Consider the following 22,441-nt stretch of genomic DNA (forward strand, 5'->3'; position numbering starts at 1 on the left):
TCGGAAAAATCAGACTACCTCACTAGCTCTAATGAGGAAATGTATTTATTTATGGACTTTGTTGAACAAATTACAAATGTCATTGAGAAAAAGCAATATACAGCAGGGGTATTTTTTGATTTACAGAAAGCACACTATTGACCACACCTTATTATTAACCACATTACAAAAATATGGCATCAGGGGATAGGCACATGACTGGTTGACCAGCTATTTACAAAATAGGTATCAATATGTTCATATTAATAAGACAAACTTGGAGTACTTGAAGGTTACATGTGGTGTGCCTCAGGGTTCGGTCCTTGGTCCATTGCTGTTTCTTTTATATATTAATGACATAAGTTTGGTTTCAAAGTCACTGAATTGTTATTTATTTGCTAATGATACAACTGTGTTCTGTAGTGGAGATCATTTGGGACAGCTTCTGGATACGGTGGAGAAGGAACTGCAGAAATTCAAACAATGGTTTGATTTAAACAAATTATCACTTCACTTTGGCAAAACAAAGTGCATGCTATTTGGAAATAAGTCCATGAACTCAAGCAGAAGTTTAACAATAAATGATGTTGATATTGAAATTGTATCTGAAACAAAATTCCTTCGAGCTATTTTTTGATTTAAATTATGTTAAATCAAAAATGTCAAAATCCATTGCACTTTTGTACAAAGCCCATGATTTCCTCTCTCAAAATTCACTAATTACATTATATTACTCGATAATAGCTCTATATATGACATATTGTATTGAGGTCTGGGGAAACACATATAAAACAAATACTAATTATATATTTTAATTGCAAAAGAAAGCTATAAGAATGATCTGTAACAAAAAAAAAACCTTATCGCAAGGAGCCAACTAACCAACTATTTATTTGCAAAAACATTTTGAAATTCACGGACTTAGTTGATTACATCACAATACAAACCATGTACAAAGTAAAAAATGAACTTCTGCCTCCACCTCACCAAAAACTGTTTAAAATGAGAGACACCAGATATAATCTGAGGGGAACATTATTATTTGATAAACCAAAGACCTGAACTAATGTTAAAAATAACTGTGTTTCTGTTAAAGGGGTAAAGATCTGGAACAACTGTCCAAAAAGTATTAAATCATGTTGTACATTACAAATCTTTAAAAGACTCTATAAAAACTACATTATTTCTTGCTATGGTAAAGAAAATTAAGTTTACTGACTGTACTATTATTTCCGAATTTGTGCACTGTTTGTTATTCATTCTATTGTGTCATGGAAAATTTAAGTTTATTGATATGATTCATTTCAAATTCTTGCACGTTGCTCTTTTGTATTTGTATTGTTATGACAAGTATAATTTTGAAAGGTAAAAGGGGTAAGTGTTTATAAGCTTATAATACCTTTTCAGTTACATTGTTTATTGAAATGTACTGAAATAAACACATTCATTCATTCATTCAGTCATTCAGTCATTTGGTTTTTCTCTGGAAGCCTCTGTGGTCTGTGTTTTTCTGTTAAGGGTGAGGCCTGTCTGTACCTCAACCCTGTTCAATTAATGACTTCACTGTTCTGATGAGAGAGGTGTGTCCGTCCACTCTCATCACCTGAGCTCTTCCTGTCAGGAGATCGAGGATCCACATGCACAGTCAAGTGTTTAATCCCAGCTCCTTGAGCTTTGTGACCAGCCTGGAGGGAACTATGGTGTTAAACGCTGAACTGTAGTCAGTCGCATTGCTTCCTGTCTTTTCCAGGTGAGATGGAGTGGTGTGGAGGATGTGTGCTATGGCGTCTGCTGTACATCAGTTAGAACGGTTGTAGTGCTTCATAGATTTAAGACCTTTGCCACATGCTTCTAGGATTGTCCTCCTGGAATTGTAGTTCCACTTTCTTCCTGTTGTCCCAGCCTGCTATTTTTTGGTTCTGATTGGGAATCTATTTTTTGGGTTCTGAACCAATTTATTTGAAGGTGGAAATGGTTCAAACAGTTCAAATTTAGGTACCAGGAACCAGAGCGTAACCAGTTCCATGTTGCTGGAAAAGGGGTGGTGTTAATGGCTCCTGATATAGGGTTAAGGTGTAATTAAAGCTGTTGTTCTCAAGAGCCACTGCCCCAAGGATAGCACAGCTCACTCATTAGAATACAAGTCACAGGGCATCATTTTATGAAGAAAGAACATTGTTTGCTAGCTTGATGCTAATGGCAGTAATCAGCGGGTTGATAGTGCCTCTGCTGTTTCCTTTTTACTCTGTGTGCTAATGTCCCTACAGGAAATATCTAAAAGGCTGGGCTGTTGTTGTCGCACAGTTTCCCTGGCAGCAGATCGCTCTGTGTTCCTATTGGTCAAAGTGACGGCTGTGACGGGAGAAGTCGTGGAAGACAAAAAGAAAAGCAAACATGCTAGACTTTCTGTCAGGACATCGTGAGGCGTCCCAGACGTGGCGTCGGTTGTCATCTACTATGACACACTATGTGAGATAAAACATGGGTTATCACATATGACACTCATTGTCGTTCACGATGTGAGCCGACACTGTACGACGCCGCGTCGGGCTATCATCGGGCCGATATTGTGTAGTCTGAACGAAGCATAAAACCACTACAAATAAGCAATCCAAGTCTCTGGATCACTTTGAGTACATAATAGCTGCTGTGTCATGGTCGTGTCCAAACACAGCCTCTGATGTCACGGTTTATGTCTTCATCTGGTGGCTGAAGTATTCCTTTGCCGACATTAGTCTATTGACCATATGGCAGCCACTATAGCCTCCTTTAGGTGTATTCCAGCTATTTATATGTTTTCTTAGTGATTGGGAACATGAACATGAACACAAGTCTGATTGATTGATATTTTTAAAATAAAGCCAAAAACAGTTATTCTAAGATGGAATTAATATTTACAGTGACATTAAATGAGTTTTACAGTTACGTGGGGGGCACAGATCGTACACAAATGTACCAAAAGTAGCCAATTTGAGGATTTTGCCTGAACATTTCTCTACAAAGACCTCTTAAAATTTACTCTCCTTCACTTTATTAGCATCTGTCGATGCCCAGGTAATGTTTAGATGTTGTGACATGGTTTGTGAGAGGTTTGGGGCCACAACTGCATAACTCCAAAGGGATATTCACTCTACAAGTGTGCAGTTTTGTTAGGCATGGATAAAATCTTTCATTTATTCAGTCTTATTTCTTCATTTAGTCTGAGCCAGTAACATCTATGCTGATTCTTAAACCTCAGCAGTAAATATTCCAAGTGTTATCTTGATTTTGATACCAAGATTAAGGACTGTTCTCTACTTATCAGAGGAAGAGGGCTGGCTGGGTGTGACTTTGGATTTTTTTTTTTATATATTTTGACCCTTCCTGAAGCTACAAATATTTTTCCGAACTGGTGGAAAATGCATGATCCTCCCGCCACCATAAATTAGATGTTAGATTTTTAAAACTTCATTTGATGTTTGAAAGTTAAAAGTTTAAGACGAAATCCTGGATTTTAAAACAGCCTTCGTTTTTTCACTCTGCTACTTAATTTGTGTGGTTTATTTTTAATGTTATTTTATGTTTTTTTCCTGATGGCAGCGTTTGTCATACATGATGTGTTCAAGGGTCGTCAAAGATTTGAAAATCCAACAATAATTTCTGCTTTTAGTTTCTGGTTGTGATAAATGGTGTAATTTGGGCAATTTTTTTTAAAGAAAACATGTTTTCTTTAAAAATATGCAGTAAAATAATACAAAATACATCAATTTGAATATGTATGCCTGTCCTCTAATCCAAAATAAAATAAAAACACAAGTCCCTCACCAGTGCTTAAAAAATAATGTGACATGCCTGTCCCTCAGCAGCGTAGATGACCTGACATGACTTAATCCAGATGATCTGACATGACTCTGACCAAATCTGGGTAGGCGATGCCAGAAGAAAACAGACAGAAAGTCTAGCATGTTTGCCTTTCTTTTTGTCTTCCCCATCCACCCTCATAAAGAATAAACAGTCCCTAATCTATAAAGACCTTGTAGCTGCAGGAAATACTATAAACTATACTATACTATAATTTTGGGGCATGTAGTTTTCAAGTAGATGTCTGAGCCAGAGGCCAAGAAGAGGTCCTTTAGGCAATTTTAAAAACTTGGTTAATAAGGTAAAGGATATGTGGGCGTTGTTTGGTTTAACGTCAGACACGCTACATGCCAATCCACCACACTGACCTCCATGCCCCTACTTGCCGCCTTGCCCCTTAACAGTGCCTACATTAGCACTGAATGCTGAGGTGTAGAATTGTTTGTTGTTGTTATCTCTTCCTGCTGTCATTCCTTTGGCAGTTTGACAAGGATTTTAGACAGTTAAACAGATGTTCCCTTCAGAGTTGATGGATAGTTGTTTGGCAGGTGAGAAATCTAATTAGATGTGAGATGAGCTCTTTGGAGGTCCTACTCTTCTGCCTGGGCTCCTTCCTCTTCAGCCGATCCTCCTTCAGTTCTGAAAACACTGAGGTTGTAATAATCCACCTCGATGTTCTCCTGTGGGCCTGGCTTCTTCCCTCTGGTGGTCTGGAGAGACATGACAGCACACAGATATGAGTTATTGCATCACTCATCTCTTCAGTTCAACACACACAAGCTAAGAGCTGCGTTTAAGCCAGTCCTCTAATCAACAGAGATGTGTACGGTACCTTAAAGATGAAATAGATGACAGTGATGAACAACAGCAGAATCAGCGGCAGGACGACCAATCTGATGATAAAAGCTGCTGGATCTGATGAAACACATTCACAGACACACACATCAGTACAGCTGCACCCATCAACCTTAAACTTCAGTCATGTTAAATCACCTAAAATCACTCATCAGTTAACTAAAGTCACTGTGAGGGGATGAATTAAAGCCTGCTCATTCTCTCCCTAATGCCCCTGTGTGGTTGAAATGAAATCAACACCTTCACATAAAACCACAGGAGGTTGCTTAAAGGGCAGATTACCACAGTTTGAAGCATCAGGGAATAAGCCCACTTCTCTACCCATCAGGATGCTATTGTCCTGGATAATTTTACAGTTCAGATCAGAGGAAGGATGACACTGGAAGATCGCTGTCACAGATGATTGGTGCATCTCAAAGTCAAGGAAGGTTCCTTAAATGGCTGAATTTAAGGAGGCTATGTCATCGAATCTGGCTGAAGGACTGTTCCAATGTTGAGGATCCTTTGAATTCTCCCAGTGACTGAGTCTTTCCTTCAGAGAGTTTTCAAGGATACGTGTGTATCCTCAGTGGGCATAAACTACCCACAATTCTTTGTGCACATTTTGCCAGAATTGAAGACAGGCCTTCTTCAGTGATGCGTACCTTGGCACTCGCTAGCCGGTTCCAATGTGTGTTCACTGAATGCTAGGAGGGATCTTGCCTAGAACCCGATTCGGAAGGACCCATCCTTCCAAAGAAGCATCCTTGACTATGAGAGGCAACAGATGTCACTGATGGGCTTACCTGAACAGGTGAGCTCCAGGGTGGAGGAAGACCAGGACAATAATGTTCCACATTCCCTCAGATCAGATCCAGAGTGAACACAGTCAAAGTTGATCTTCCATGCAGAACTGTTGGAGGAGTCCTCTTTCCTTCCTGCTGAAATAGCAGAGCCACAGTTCAGGTTTCTACAGAAGGCAACTGCTGACGTCAGAGTCCAGTCAGAGCCATCCACTGGTCTCCAGTCTCCTCGTTTCACCTCCAGTGTTCCAGTGCAGCGACTGGATCCTCCCACCAACCTGACAGGATCTGAACAGAAACCAGAGAGTCATCAGTAAAAGAACAAAGTGAGTTTCATTACAACAGAAATGAACCAAATCAAATCTGCAGCTCCTCTTCTACCTGAGCAGGTGAGTCCAACAGCTTTGCCAGATGAGCAGGTGTTTCTATCTGAGTCTGAGCTTCTACAGTCCAGGAGAGCAGACTCGTTACCTCCACACTGGAACTCTTTGGTCCACATTGGAGCCTCCACTTCTCCATAGAGCGCCCCCTGGAGGACTGAAGGAGCCCCACAGCCCAGCTCCCTACAGACCACCTCTGCATCCTGCTGGTCAAAGTCATCTTCACACACTGAGGACCACAACTGGTTCGACTTCACCTCCAGGTGTCCTGAACACAGATTAGTCCCGTTCACCAGCCTGACAGAGTCTGGAGAGAGAGAGAAAATTGAAATTTTAAAACGGATCTTTATTTGTGATTATTGATACTATGAAACAGACATGATACATCTCATCAGACACTGTACAGATTCACATATTCCCAAACCATTAGTTCAGGAAGTCTGATACACAAGCAGTTTCATCAAAGTGCAGCCTGGAAGATCTTATGATCAACTACAGGGTTTTTGATACAAGTATATCTTGGAAAGATTACTGTCATAGATGATGTAACAGACCAGCTTACCTACGCAGGTGATCTCCATGATGGAGGAAGAGGAACCTAATGTTACACACTCCCTCAGGGAATGTCCAGCCTGAATACAGCTAGGACTGATCTTCCATGCAGATTTGCGCATGGCCTCATTTCTTATTCCTGCTGAAACAGCAGAGCCACAGTCCAAGTCTCTGCAGACGACAGCTGCTTCCTTCAGAGTCCAGTCAGAGCCATCCACTGGTCTCCAGTCTCCCTGTTTCACCTCCAGTGTTCCTGCACAGCGACTGGATCCTCCCACCAACCTGAAAGGCTCTGAACAGAAACAAGAGGGTCATCAGTAAAAGAACAAAGTGAGTTTCATTAGAACAGAAATTAAGCAGAATCACAGCTGCAGCTCCTCTTCTACCTGATCAGGGATGCTTTTCATTGTGCTAACTTATACTTCACGTCCTCTCTCCTCCTGTGACCTACAAATCGCTCCCCCTTTCCCATCATGGAGGATCTTTGAATCCCTTGCATGCAACTTGAGGAGACAAGGAGTTAGGAGGCCTCTGGAGGATGTTAGAGTGAGGAAACACAGGTGTATCCCATGTTTCTACTTTTATTAAGTGCCATGAGGGATAAATGCTGCACCTCCACATGTGGCTCAATAACTGACACAACTCAAGACTGACACTGTAGAACCAAGGATTTCTCATTTGGCAGCTTTGACTCCTCCATCTTCATGTCTCTTATTTGCATCTCTCTCTCTCTCACATACTTACTGGGAGGAAGTGAAGGAAGCAAGGAGGGACGTTAACATAATGAAAAGAACCCCAGGTGAGTCCAACAGCTCTGCCAGGTGAGCAGGATTTTTAATTATTTGATGCAGAGCTGAGCCTCTTACACAGCTGCTGCATATCAGGTGGACTGCTGACTAGATTTATCCATCTCCATTCATTAATAAGTATATTTCCTTTGTCGTCACAGGTTCCTTGCAGGAGGAATTGTGAAACAGCAGCAAGGGCCTCGGCACACAATAAAAGCACTCACAACATAATATATCCCACTTGTGGCGAGGTGTCCTCCAGGGCAATGGCCACATGGCAGTTTGTCCTGCCAATGCTTGCATAGCAGATTCCTTCATCAGACTCTAAATTTAATGCGATTTTACTTGGGAGTTCATTATCATCACTCCCCACTACATACAGAGCTGAGCCTGGTGTCAGTTCAGAGCCTGTTTTTCAAACAATGCCTGTATTCTACATTCAGGTCACATGGAGGGCGACATACTGTATTGAGGAAGTCACATACACAAGCAATTACATCATTAGTACTGTCTACAAGATGTTATCATCAACAATTATGATTTCATTATAAACATATTCACATCTGTCATGTTGCTGAGCAGACCTCTGTGTCTCTGCATTTCATACCACATAAAGAGATTCTAACTAAGTCATAGATGATGTCACAGACAGGCTTACCTAAGCAGGTGAGCTCCAGGATGGAAGAGGAGGAACCTGATGTGACACACTCCCTCAGAGTATATCCAGCCTGAATACAATGAGGATTGATCTTCCATGTAGATGTGCGCATGGACACATTTCTTATTCCTGTTGACACAGCAAAGCCACAGTCCAAGTCTTCACAGGCTTTAGCTGCTGACGTCAGAGTCCAGTCAGAGCCATCCACTGGTCTCCAGCCTCCTCGTTTCACCTCCAGTGTTCCAGTACAGCGACTGGATCCTCCCACCAACCTGACAGGATCTGAACAGAAACCAGAGTCATCAGTAAAAGAACAAAGTGAGTTTCATTATAACAGAAATGAACCAAATCAAATCTGCAGCTCCTCTTCTACCTGAGCAGGTGAGTCCAACAGCTTTGCCAGATGAGCAGGTGTTTCTATCAGAGTCTGAGCTTCTACAGTCCAGGAGAGCAGACTCGTTACCTCCACACTGGAACTCTTTGGTCCACATTGGAGCCTCCACTTCTCCATAGAGCGCCCCCTGGAGGACTGAAGGAGCCCCACAGCCCAGCTCCCTACAGACCACCTCTGCATCCTGCTGGTCAAAGTCATCTTCACACACTGAGGACCACAACTGGTTAGACTGGTTAGACTGGTTAGACTTCACCTCCAGTCGTCCTGAACACAGATCAGTCCCGTTTACCAGCCTAAAAAACACTGAGACAGACAGAGAGCACATTCAGAAATGACAGAAATGTCAAAAAACATAAAAAAGAATTCATATATTTAAAGGATCTGAAAATTCCTGATGTTGGCACCATCTTGTGGAAGCATTAAGAATGACACTATGGTAGAGAGCAATGTATGATGAATATAAACAAGATCTACAACCTTAAAGGAGGTGGAATTGGGACAAATGTTAGATCTTCTGGTAATCTGGTTAACAGTTAATTTTTAAGAAAAAAAAAAAGGCAGAATGACGTGTTGTCTAGCGCTGCATTGACTCACAGAGCTGTAGCACTGTATTTTAAACACTATCCAGTTAGAGGGGGCGAAATTTTAATGTTTTGTGATGTAAATGCTTTCACTTTCATTTTCAGTTGACTTTGCTGAAAGACGTCTGGGTAGGTCTGTTAGCATGTGGAAACCGCTGGTAACAACATCCCGGTGGTGGGATTGCATTGCTGGAGAAACATGGTGGTCTCCAGGTCCCCCCAGTTGGACAACCGCTACATTTTGAACTGCAAAACCCCTTTCGCATTGTTGACTTTGTTGGCACCACTAGCCCTGCTGACACTGCTAACAATGCTAACAGAGATATCAGTGATAGTTAACAATGCTAGAGAGGGTTTGGGGCTCAAAATTGACCCACTTACATCTTCACAACAAAGAAAATCTTTTGTTGTGAAGCAGCAAAAAATAGGTAATATTAAGTTTTCATCAGCAGTAACTTAACATGACTCCTATATACCTTAAAACGAACGTGAAACAGTAAAATTTAATCATTTGAAATTTATATCTGGAGTACAAACAGGACGCAGAAGATTCAGTTAGAAGTTACAAAGTGCTGAGAGCTGAACACAGACACTTGTCTCGGGGGAGAAGAGGGTTGTTGGGGTTTGGCAGCGGTAGGCAAAACATCACTGCTACCCGCTTGGAGGAAGTCAGGCGTGCTTGTGACTGGACTGCAGAGATGGTCCATTTCAGGTGTGGTGCGGCCCAGTGCGGCTCAGCATATTTAAAATGACAAAGGAAATGCAAATCGGTGCACCATGGTTTGATTTGTCGCAGCCAAAAATTGTCAATGGAAAAACCATACAAGCACACAAACCTTTTAGGTCAGTACCTTAGCTGAGAATGTGTGTGCAATGTGCGCCTGTTAAGGTAGTCTGCAGAGGCTTTACTAGCAAGTCCCTACAAAAGACCTTAAAACTCTGTAAGAAAAGGATATCTAACTGCAAGAATCCAAAACTTGATTGGTGTTCAACAACTTTTGAAAGCTGGTATCTTGAGACTGATTCCGATACTAGTGGGTCAGTGTGGTGTAAACATGCATCCTTGTTTAATAACGATGGACTCCACCTACCTAAGCTATTAGCGCTGTTACAGATGTTGATGGTGAGTTTGTTGATGAAGTCCAGGAGCAAGTCCTCCGAAGATTGGTACATGTGACTTTCAGTGGGATCTGAGACAATCCACCTCAGCTTCAAGCCGTTGGCTTCATTCACACCTGTGGGAAAAAAATGTATTTTTAACATTGTGCTGAAAGAAATGAGACCCAAAACACAAAGGCTGTTTGGTTGGCAAAGTCATAAAATTCTGATTTCCTAATGCCTAAACTACACCTTCCACAGACCATACTGATGTTCTTTCTATTAAAGCTACATTTGGTAACTTTTATTAAAAACATTTTGTCATATTTGGTGACACTGTCACTACATCTACAGAGTAGTACATGAAACAAAAAAAATCATGTTCCTCCTCCTTGTATTGGCATTTGCTAAAATCTACCACGGCTGTAGGAAAACAACCACTCAGCAGAGGTGGGACCAAGTCTTTGTTTTGCAAGTCATAAGTTAGTCTTTTCACTTAAGTCCCAAGTCAAGTGCCAAGTCCATGATCAAGTCCCGAGCTTGAAACTTTAATTTCAAGTTGCAGCGGCATGTTGGAGCAGTGGTCAGCATTGTCGCCCACTGCAAAAGGGGTTCCTGGTTCTAATCAGGGGTGGGGGAGCCCTTCTATGCAGAGTTTGCATGTTCTCCCTGTGTCAGCGTGGGTTTCCTCCAGGTGCTCCAGCCTTCTCCCACAGTCCAAAGACATGCAGGTTAATTGGTGACTCTAAATTGTCCATAGGTGTGAATGTGAGAGTGAATGGTTGTCTGTCTCTATGTGTCAGCCCTGTGATAGTCTGGTGACCTGTCCAGGGTGAACCCTGCCTCTCACCCAATATCAGCTGGGAACTGCTGGGAAAAGCTTTAACGCTGGTCGATTCAGGAAATGGAGGGAATTTGAAAGGTTTGTGGTACATTTTTTAATTACCATTATTTTTCATCTTTACGCTTCATCAAGCATCAAGTATTTTTAAGTCAAAAGGCTTAAGTTCAAGTGATGACATAAGTCATTGCTGTTGCGGTCCAAATCGAGTTTCAAGTCCAGTTGTCAAGTCAAGTCTAAAGTCACAAAGTCTGTGACTGGAGTCTGACTTAAGTACAAGTCATGTGACTGAGGCATCTCTAACGCAGCTGTCATCCATGTCAATCACTGCCGTGAAACTGTTCAGGCTGTGCTAATGAGCTGTTTGCACATTTTCCTACAGTAATGTAGGACTTCCTACATTACTTTCGTACTTCCTAAAGTAATGCACCCAAATTTGTACATATCCCACGTATTATGAAAGGATGATCATGGGACCAATGCACTGATGGGAGTAAACAAGGAAGCAGTCCCCAGTGGTCTTGTAAGGAGGCAGGTTGGGGTGGTGGACTTCCCCCTTCTAAATTTTCTAAATCTAACCACAGTTACTTTGTTTGCTTAAACCGAACCTCTATAGCGTTATAATAATCATGTAACTGTACGTTAAGGATGTAATGTCATTCGTGGGATACGATTTTGTAGCATATTATATGAACAGTTCTATGGCGATACGTTGAATTATCAGACTAGGCAGCGCTGATGAAATATGACTGAGAGATTCTGTTACTGCATTGCTTATTTCTCCCCTCAAACGTTTTCATAAAAATATTTTAGTATACCGTTCAGCTGTAAATTGAGAAAGTTGCTCTGGCTGGTGGGCGGTGTTAGACTGTTTTTCAACATGGCTGCCAGGTCACAAACAGCTAAACAGTGCACTTAAATCTGTTAAAAACTAGGATGTCTCTGCAGTAGGAAGGACACAAATATTTTTAAAATTGGTGCTACAGAACCTGGGAAAACAGAGAAAAAGGACACTTTTGCTTAAGAGGAAGTAAACCTACAACTACCAGAATGCACTGCACTGCACTGGACCAATAAATGCTCTTGCTGGTGGGTGACATAATGCAAGCACATCCGTTTGAAAAAAAAATTGGTGGCTGGCTGGCAAGAAAGAGTCTTGATCTCTTACAGTTAAACAGTCAGCTACAACATGTTTCTAAAAACATTTAAAGCGTGAAAAAGACAACTCGGTACCAGAATTGTTTTACCGTTTGACTTCAGTTTTTACAGCCCCTGTTTTCACTGTGCAGGAAACAGTATAGGGCCCACTTCCACAAATTCTCACTATTACAGCTAAACATGGCACTAAAATATGTTTCTAAAAACACTGTAGAAGAGAAGAGGCAATGCAGTAAAATAATCTATATATATATTTGATCAGCACTGCCTAGTTTTACCGTTTGATTGGATTTCGGTTCGAGTTTAAGACTGAGAGAGGGGTGGGTCAGAATCTTAATCTGCTTCTATACTCTTTGTGTCTGCGGTGGTGGCATGTGTGGCAGGTAATATGAAAATGTGGAAGTACAGCCTGTAGTTCGAGCAACAGCCTGAGAATTGTCGAAAGTCTGCCAGATGATGTAAATTGTGTAATCGAACAGAGGGAGCGAGGAGGTATATCTATGTGTCTGTGAAAATTCTCAGTCATCCAGGTCATGGTAATCCTAAATGCTATATTGTAGGCAACCGGACTTGCTTGCGTTTCTTGAAGACGTTTCGCCTCTCATCCAAGAAGCTTCTTCAGCTATGACTGGTATGAAGTTGCAGGCTATAAACCCTGTGTGGGTGGGAACCCTTGCAGAGTCAGATATCTATGCACTGATTAGATGGAGAGAAGTTTACCACAGTTCATTTACACAGTCTGCCACACTGCTGTGATTCAAAGCTGGTTGAAAATCTGCAACGTATCCTTTTAAATGTTGTAGTTTCAGAGCATTTCAGAGCGTATCCTTATTTTACAAACTTTTCTGAAGCTGTGCTGCTTTCTCATTATTCAGACTAAAAGTCAATCACCTATAGCGTAGACCTCAATGCCGGCGTCCTTCAGGTTCTGCAAGGGGAGGAGTACATGATCCCCGGACTCTTCATTAGTGATCAAGACTGCGATTTTTTGGGAGTCTGCTCGCATTCCCACACTGGGTTTAAAGTTGTTCTGGAGGATGTAGTCCAGAGCAGGTCCTGTATGGTAAGAAAGAGGATCAAAAAGCGTAAAGTTGCAAAGTTGGGGAGTTATTTCAGGTGCCCCTTGTTCTAGAAGTAAAAACACTTTCATTTTGTCATAGACTTCATCAACTGTGTTAGGAAATATCTGGTTCTTTGACTATGTTCTGACCCTGGGTCATTTTTGAAGTGATGCTCCTTGATCTGTCTGTTCAACCTGGTCTCACTCCAAAATCCTCAAAAATTTCCATTCTTATCTTTATTTCAAATACTTCTAATTATTTCTTTCTTACTTTCCCTGTTTATCTGTTCTTACACCTGCTGCAACACCCACATTTAACATTAATTATTAGTATTATTTTATATAATTATAATTATTTTTGTAGCTTCAGTTTCCAACGTTGAGTGGCCCTAATACAGAAAGTAAATATATTTGACTCCCGGTTCTGGGCTAGATCCAACGGGAGCCTCTGGTCCTTCAGTCCGTCACAGTGTGAAGCTGCTCTGGATTGGTCAACAGGCTGATAAATGACCTGTCATGGTGTTTCCATGTTGCAGTTCCAGATTTGCTATGGCCATCAGCAGGGAATATTTGTCCTGGTATGTGTTCAGGTGCCACTCAGTCTTTGAGAAATCACTGAACTGAACCAGACCTGCAGAAACACACAGAAATGTGTAAAACACTGACCCCGCCCGTCTTTTCAAATGATAAACACAGAGGGAACTTGACAGCACTGAGACATGATACCCCTCTTCACTTTGTTTTCTGTGTTGTGATTTGATTTTAATGTGTAAATTCATGTCACAATAATAACCTTTAACTCCTGTCAGTGTCACTCCACTCATTTTACCTACCCCATGAATTCCCCCAGATATTCATCACAACGGTGTATATTCCCCCAAAAGCAAACCTGATTACTCTACTAAGCACATCAAACTAAGTCTTTGATGTAGTGCAGAAACTACAGTCCATGTCACCTGGTGCACCACATTTCATATTGGGAGATTTTAATCATGGGTCACTGAAAAAGTCCTCAAAGAACTTTTATCAATACGTTTCTTGCACAACTAGGAAGGACAACACATTAGATCTCTGCTACGGTACAGTAAAGGGAGCTTTTAAATCAATTCAGCTGCCTCCATTAGGTTCTGCTGACCACAAGTGCGTGCTCCTTCTCCCTACATACAAAACTGTAGTAAAAAGTGGAAAAATACAGAGCAAAGACATTAAAATCTGGTCAGAGGATTTTATCATTTGGTGTGATCTTTCTTTCTTGGTGCTTAACACATCCAAAACAAAGGACATGATTATTGATTTTAGAGTACAGGCTCCAAACCGTGATCCCACGGTAATTAAAGGAAATGGCCACTTTAGAATGAAAATACAGACAGTACTTACTGACCCTCATGCCGACAGTGTAGTTTTTTAATCCACAAAACTCATTCGGGGTATCGGAGGATAACAGCTAGCTGGAATAACAGCTACACTTGAAGTGCATGGAACACACATTTTGAAAATGCAATAAAACTCCACTAATGCGTTTTAAAAATGTCAGAACGGCTCGTCCGTCGTAATCCAAGTGCCCTGAAGACGCAGCATGCAAAATGTACTTGAAAAGACGTAATTTACTCTATATTTATAGCATTATTTCTCACCAGGCATGCTGTGTTTACATGACAACTCACACGAGACCTAGCACCTCCACTAGCCATCAGCTAGTCTCGCACGAGTTGCCATGTAAACACAGCACGCCCGCAGGGCACACTAACTGACCACGGTGAGAAATGATGCTTCCATCCAGACGATGTCTTTTTCAGGGACGTCCCGTCTTATTCAAGCGACACAATGAGACACATTGTGCACATGTTCAGACAGCGTCTTTGTAGTAAAAGAGTGCAAATACCAGACTGACCTGCCTGCAGTCCACACCCGTCTCCCACTGAACATGTGTGGAACATGAAGCACAAAATACAACAATGAACACCCCGGACTGTTGAGACACTGAAGTTGTATATCAAGCAAGAAAAACTTCAACAATTGCTGTCCTTAGTTCCCCAACACTTACTGAGTGTTATTAAAAGAAAAGGTGACGTAACACAGCGGTAAACATAAAAATCAAAGTATTACCAATCTGGAATCTGTCCGGGCTGATGTCAAAGACGCTGACTATCCCAGTGAGAAACGTCTTGATGGTTCCAAAGATAAACAGGACGCTTGAGGAGCCGTCTACCAAAAGCACGATGTCAGCCTTGGCTGTGGTTTCACACTGAACACCTGGAAGGAAGCAGAGGATTGTGGGATACATTATGCAAAAGACTAAACATAGAAGTAAGATGTCCCTGTCATGTCCCTGAGATACGACAACACAAAGGTCCTCAAAGAGCCGCCCCTGTCCACGTCAGAACTACTTAGTTAAAGGTATAATATGTAGTTTTTAAAACTTCTAAAAACGACTAAACCAATATTATATATTTTGTTTAGTTGTGTACTTTGATTATCAGAAATGTTTCCAACAATTTTTCAAACCCAGATAAATATGAAATATAAATAAAAGTTACGGACTGTGTCATTAGGTCACATGTCAATGGCCACGTAACTCCAGTTACCATAGCAATTAATGAAGGAGGAGAAGAAGATCAGACCAGATGAGACGTCAGAGAATGAACGTTACTGTTGCTAGGCTAAGCTAACTCGTCATGGATCATGATTATGCATTGACGGTTGCTGCACCTTCTGACACCGAAGCTGTCCCGGTAAACAAGCCGGTAAAACGGAAACGTACAGGTCAACCACGCGATCCCAGAAGAATTTGGGATAAGAAGAGAGCTAAATCAAGGATAAATATTGGTGTGGCCTTTCCGAGATGGAGAGAGCTTTGTGAAAATCTAGGACTACAATTCGATGCCAACCTCGTGTGTGTTCTACTAGACAGGTAAGCAAACATCTGGCTGATGTTATTGAAATATTAATCATTTCGACCAGTGTATTGCAAGCACTGCTGCCCGCCAGGGCACCAGCGCTCCCGCCAGCGGCCTCCGCTGCGGAGCGGAGGCTGGCTAACCACAACATCTAACGATAGGTTTCTATAATGCTGAGCTGATGCCGGTAAATGAAGTGCATTTATAAAAGAGGCAGAGGAATAGCTAAACATAAGACGCACTGAGCAAGAGTGAGCAGCAGAGAGGGAGAAGCCATCGCTAACTGTAAAGCTAAGTAACTAACGTTAGCAGTTTGCTCAAATAACTAGCAGATTGCTAACCGCTCAGCTAAAGTAAGTAGCTCGCTCTGCCAAAAAACTGCCACGGTCGGTTTCAGTTTCACGGACTGAGGAACGTCAGATCTGTATCTGTTATATGACTACAACTCCCATGATCCCACACTACTTTGTGACGTCATCCAACTCCGTCTTCTGTTATTGTTTTGGTTTGAGAAAATTACATATTGCACGTTTAAGCAGAGAGAAAGACGGTGGTTTGTGTCTCTGTTTACCTGTTAAGATGTTTTTTCCTGCAGCCCGGACTCCTGAGGAGAAAATCAGAGAATAAACATGAATATAAAGCAGAATTTTGATTGCAGCAGAGCTTTGAACTGTGTGCAAAGCCAAAACAGCAAGGAACAGCAAGGAAACCAATCCCTGTGCTTAGAGGTCAGCTTAGTGAGTCAATAAGGTTTCTGGGGCTGAGATGTGGGTGGAACTAACATTGTTTTGAGGCAGTCAAACCCCATCATAACTCTGTTAACAGTAAATAACAAATAAGCAGATGAGATATCTCCTGCTCTGTGGCAGGACCTCACCAAAGCCTATGGCTCTATACCACATAAGCTGGTGGAAACAGTTCAACACCATGTTCCAGGTAAGATCAGTGATTCTGGACTTTATCAAATGTTCAGTCTCAGTGTCAGTTCTGAAACAACATCAGCATACAATAGGATACGATTGTACGATGTACGATTCTGCAGCACTAAAGATCATTCAGCTGGGCTTCTTGACACATGATCTAGACTGGCAGCTGAAGTTTGACCTCGGGAGACAGCTTGAATTCCCAGACACTATTGCAGAGACCATGCTCAGTCCAGACCTACATCCGAACTGTGGTCTTCAAGATTAAGACAACCAAGACCACAGACCTGGTAAGCGAGTACCAGAGCTAAAGATAGTGTGTGCAGTGTGTGCTGGTTCAGGTTGGCTACAGAGGCTTAACTGCCGAGAACCCTACAAAGGACCTCAAAGCTCATTGTAAGACAAAGATATCTAACTGTAAGAACCCAAAAGTGGCCAATGTTTATTAACAATTTCTAAAACCTTGATTTCTTGATTCTGATACCAGCATATCAGTATGGTGCTAACATCTATTGTTGTTTAATGCCTCAGACTTTTTGCCTACCCAAGCCATTCACGCCATTACAGATGTTGATGGTGAGGCCGTCAACGATGGACAGGAGTGAGAAGTCGACTATATTATACATGTGAATTTCATCAGGATCGGAGACAATGGAAAGCAGCTCAGTCTCATCTGCATCATTTACACCTGAGAGAAAAATAATATGTTAATTCTGTGGCCAAAAAAATGAGACCCCAAAAGCATTTCAGAGCTTATCCTCACTTTACAAACATTTCTGAGGCTGTGCTGCTTTCTTGCTAATCAAACTGAAAGTCACTGACCGATAGCGTAGACCTCAATGCCTGCGTCCTTCATGTTCTTTGAGGGAAGGAATGGGTCATCGGTGGACTCTTCATCAGTGATCAAGACTGCTATTTTTTGGGAGTCTGCTCGCATTCCCACATTGGCTTCAAAGCTGTTATGGAGGATGTAGTCCAGAGCAAGTCCTGTGTGACAAAGAGGCATCAAAAAGCATAGAGTTGTGAGGTTGGGGGAGTTATTTCAGGTGCCCCTCTCACAGACTGTTAGGTGAGTGACAGTTGGAGCCTTTTGACAACTGTGTTAGAAAATGTCTGGTTCTTTGATAAAAAAAAAAAGTCCATCTCATGATAATGTGGGTTCTATAACAATTGTGGTCCATTACTTTTCTCAGGTATACATACGAACAGTGTGTGAGAACAGCTGGGAGTGGACAACATACTGTTAATCACCTGTCATGGTGCCTCCTCCTTCCTGTTGCAGATCATCTATGGCCTCCAGGAGGGAGTTATTGCTCTGGTGGGTGTTCAGGTTCCACTCGGTCCTTGGGACATCACTGTACCGAACCATACCTGCGGAAAAGACAGCAATGTGTGAAATGCTTTTAAATGATAATTATGGAAGAAACTAGACAGTACAAAAATAGAATATCCCTCTTCTTTGTTGTTGGGATTTGATTTCAATGTGGAAAATTCATGTCATTAGGAAAAACAGTTTATTCAGTTATTAAAAACAAATATCTAAATAGCTGTTTTAACAAATGTTTTTTCATTAAAATATTATACACAGTAAATAAGGAGATATGGGTATACTATATCCTGTTGGTTGTTTAATTTAATTTTATCACGGCATTTTAAATATTTCAATCAATTATTTAAAAAATTGAACTTCGAACTTTGAGGCCTGCAGCCAGATTTACTGGTGATGCTCCTTCATCCATGTTTCTCATTTCTCGCACCACTGTAATGTATTTCCTGTTCCTGTTCTTTTCTGTTTGAGTGGTCGTACATTTAACTTCCTCTTTTACAAGCTGTATCAGCAGAACAGCAGTAGTAACAGTATTAACAGTATTTATAGCAGAATTAGTAGTAACAGTGATAATAGTAGTTATAATAGTGGGGACAGTAGTATCAGAATTAGGTGTAGCTGTAACTATGAAGTGGTGGTAGCAGAATCAGGAAAAGTAGTGACACTTATACTAATCTCTAATCTGGTGAAAAGGCGACTGAGTATCAGTAGTATAGTCATGGTAGTAGTAGAAATCAATGCTAGTAGAGAGGTATGAAGTTTAATGAAGGTAGTCGACTACCATACATCAAATAGTATTTATAGATTAACACAAAACCTAATACTTTTCTTTTCATGCTTTATATTTTGCTGCTTAATTTATTAACTTTTGCCTTGGTTTAAAACTTAAGTACAAGACCTGTACTTGTATTTCAACAATTTCACATTACAGTGTAAAGGTTTGAGATAACACTGTGGTACTAAAGATTATAGTACAAAAAAAGTACTGATTTAGAACTACTCAGATTTACCAATCTGGACTTTGTCCGGGCCAATGTCAAAGCCTCTGACTAGTCTAGCCAAAAAGGACTTGATGGTTGTAAAGGTGGTAGGGTCGAAGCTCCCGAAGCCATCCACCAACAGCACAATATCAACCTCAGCTGTGGTTTCACACTGAACACCTGGAGGAAAACAGAGGATTATGGGATATGATGTGTAAAGACTAACAGCCATGTTAGAAGCTCTGTGAGGCTGTGTTCAGGCACAATGGAGCTCTGTGCTAAATGCTAACATTAGTATGCTAACATGATCAGAATTCCCACCGGTGATTGCTGTTACTGTTTCATCTCACATGATATGAAGCAGCCTCCTTCATTCATGGTTCTGATTATGTTGCTTATAATTATCAGCCCCGCCTCTTTCACATGAACGTGCTCATGGCTGATAGGAAAACCCAGAGTTGACTGAGCTAGTTAATAACCAGCTTTGTAGTACTGGTTATCCAGACGGCCAATGTGATGGGTTAGTCAAACCAGATAACGAAAAGATATCTTGGGTAAGTTGAACTGGCTTCATAGTACTGAGGCTTCTGAGGTCACATGGCTATGACAACACAAAGGTCTGTCACCAACCTGCCCCTGTCAGAGCTACTTGATTAAACAGAGAACTATGGTGGAAACAGGTGAAACAGGATCCAGACACCTTGTTGACCCATCCACCCCCTTCACTTATCTTTTTGTTTTCTGTTTACCTGTTGAGATGCATTTTCCTGTGGAGAAAATCAGAGAAGAAACATTTACATAAAGCAACAGACTCTCAGACTCATCTCAGTGAAAACACAGCTGCTGCTAATGAGTTTAGCAGCTAGCCTTTTAACTGTGCAAAGTTTCTTTTATCCCTGGAGTGATGACATCATCTGACAGTAGGTGTGCTTTACAACTGTTTAGTGCATTTTTTATTTGCCAAAATTTGAATAAAATCTCAATATACTGCAGAAAGAATTTTGCGATTTGGGGAGGTGGAAAAGCTGATGTATTGATGAAAGGTCCAGTGTATTACACATCCATTTTTTTTCCATTTGAGGGTTCACTGGCATTTAAACATGTCATCTCGTTGCACCCTCTTCTGTGATGGCACCTGACTGGAGATTAGGTGCCATCTACTGCTGATCTTAATGAACCAGCTCCCAACAGCAGTAGATGCAAAAGCACGTACATCTGCTTTTTTTTTGTTTTTGTAAAACTTTGCTTAAAATTTGTACTGCATTTGGATGAAACTTAACTCGTGCTGCTGATTTTACACCGTGATTCTGTCACTGCAGCTCGGATTAACACCTTCTTAAAGAGTTAATGTAACACAGCATTAACTCTACTGACCGTCTCAAGAGTCAGAATAAAATATGGTGATGCAGCCCCGACTCTGAACACTTTTAAGTCAAAGCTAAACACATTCCTCTTTTACACTGCCTGCTCCACCCTGTGATGACTGCAAACTTATTTTTAAACCCGATTTTAAAACATTTAAAATTTCTTTTTATCTTTGCACCTCTTGTCTGCACTTTTGCTATTTTTAATGGTGTTTTCTTTCAATTGTACATCATTTGGTAATTAATTTTACCTTTTATATCTTTTTGTTTCTCTTTACTTTTATTGTACATCTGTTTCCTTTATTATGTTTTCTATTTTATTGCTCTGTAAAATTATCTATTTAAGTGTGTGTGTGTGTGTGTGTGTGTGTGTGTGTGCTTGTCTTTCTATGCTCGTGCGGACCAACCCTTGACAAAACACCTTTGCTGTGAGGACATTTTTACTTGTGAGGACATTTTTACTTGTTAGATGGTCCCCCATCTATAGCAGTGAAATGTTTCTTTTACTTTGAGCTTTCTTAAATCTGAAAGGAGATTTTCTCTTTCTATCCCCACCTGGTGAGAAATTTGTGTTTATACCAATATAGCTCTAGTGGATGTAGAGGTCCTAGAGTTTTAATAAGTCTGAAGTGATTAAAAATGGTATTAGGGACTTAATTTAGCTCCATATATTAATCTAATTGATGTATTTCAATTCTTATGTAGATGATGGAGGTAGTGTGTCTATTTTTGGCTTCATCCATTTTTATTTTTCATTAGTATTTTATTTCAAATATTTATTATATATTTTAATTTCATGTCCTCAACTATTGATTGCGACTGTTTATCATTCATCAGTGTGTGTCTGTGACCTGTGTGTTAAATTGGCATGCAATTTATTTTTTTAAATCAAGTTAACTTCAGACACCTCACAACATTTTACTGATAATGTTCCCATTCAGGCAGATTTTAAGTATACGACTGTGACTTAAATTAGATCTTTTTACACTGAGGTTTTGAGTCTTACCTGAGCTCCACAGCAACACCAACACCATCAGCAGGTGATCCATGTCCAGTCAGACCGCCCGTCTCTTCTCATCTGATGAATTCGTTAAACGTTCCTCTGTTAATATGTGCCACTTCCTGTTTTTAATATTATCTGGTCATCAGCCATCTGCTGAGCAGCTTCTCAGAACTGAAAAACTGATTAGAGGACACGTTCACTAAACGTGACCAGATATTGAGATAACATCATGAGAGGGCACATTTGCCGCGCCACAACCACCTCAAAGTTTAATCCTTGCTTAAAACATTATTATTAAATATTTGAAATAAATAAATGTTTTTCTTTTTTCTTTTTAAGTATTAGCTTTAAATTTATCTTCATTATTATTTGGTTTGAATACAAAATGATTTAACTGATGATGAAACTAAATTGGGTTTCTTTTTTATCTTGTGTACTGCTGTCGTGAGGGGTGAAGAGCTGTAACAGGTTATCTCTTGTAACTTGTTTACCTGACTATTTTCTTAATGGCAGGTTTTAGGATTGTGGTTATTCTCCTGTCTGGAACTCTGACTCTGAGTATCCTATGCCTGCCAGCTCAGCTCCCTCTTCACCATGACGGTCCAGCACAGTACCCACATCGCTGCAGATGCCGCACCAAACAGCCAGTCCAACTCACGCCTCATTCTACCCACACTGTGAAAAAGACCTCTGGATCTTTTATCATCAGATTTTACAAAATAAAAACAAAATGAAAAGTGATCCAAAAGATTTAAAAGTAGAAATATAAAGAACATATTTTGTGATATTACACAAATTATTTGAATTAATAATTATTTAGTATTTGAGATATGGTCATTTATATTAAAGTGAAAAGGCGTTCATTTTCTCCTCTGGTGCCACGTTTTGCACCACACGCAACAAAGCACAGTGAGGGTACAACATGATGACTGGGAGGACAGAAGCCTTTGCTTTCTGCTGCAAAAATAAGACATGTCTAAC

At 40.8% G+C, this 22,441-nt stretch overlaps 1 protein-coding gene across 1 annotated transcript; it reads right to left on the reverse strand.

Moving 5' to 3' along the window:
• Positions 1-186: 186 nt before the first annotated feature.
• On the reverse strand, positions 187-21,524 carry LOC117247021 (scavenger receptor cysteine-rich type 1 protein M130-like). The gene is made up of 18 exons (XM_078163383.1): positions 21,464-21,524; positions 19,843-19,860; positions 19,124-19,273; positions 18,038-18,157; positions 17,609-17,773; positions 17,331-17,474; positions 16,435-16,467; positions 15,073-15,219; positions 13,478-13,597; positions 12,798-12,962; positions 9,901-10,044; positions 8,208-8,531; positions 7,835-8,116; positions 6,399-6,680; positions 5,838-6,143; positions 5,460-5,744; positions 4,652-4,734; positions 187-4,529 (listed from the first exon to the last, which is right to left on the reverse strand). Exons 1-18 carry the CDS (start codon positions 21,504-21,506, stop codon positions 4,410-4,412), a joined length of 2,931 nt encoding a protein of 976 aa, XP_078019509.1. The 5' UTR covers positions 21,507-21,524; the 3' UTR covers positions 187-4,409.
• Between the last annotated feature and the right edge of the window lie 917 nt (positions 21,525-22,441).

Source organism: Epinephelus lanceolatus, chromosome 21 (assembly GCF_041903045.1).
Source record: "Epinephelus lanceolatus isolate andai-2023 chromosome 21, ASM4190304v1, whole genome shotgun sequence".
In the NCBI taxonomy this organism is placed as follows: domain Eukaryota; kingdom Metazoa; phylum Chordata; class Actinopteri; order Perciformes; family Serranidae; genus Epinephelus; species Epinephelus lanceolatus.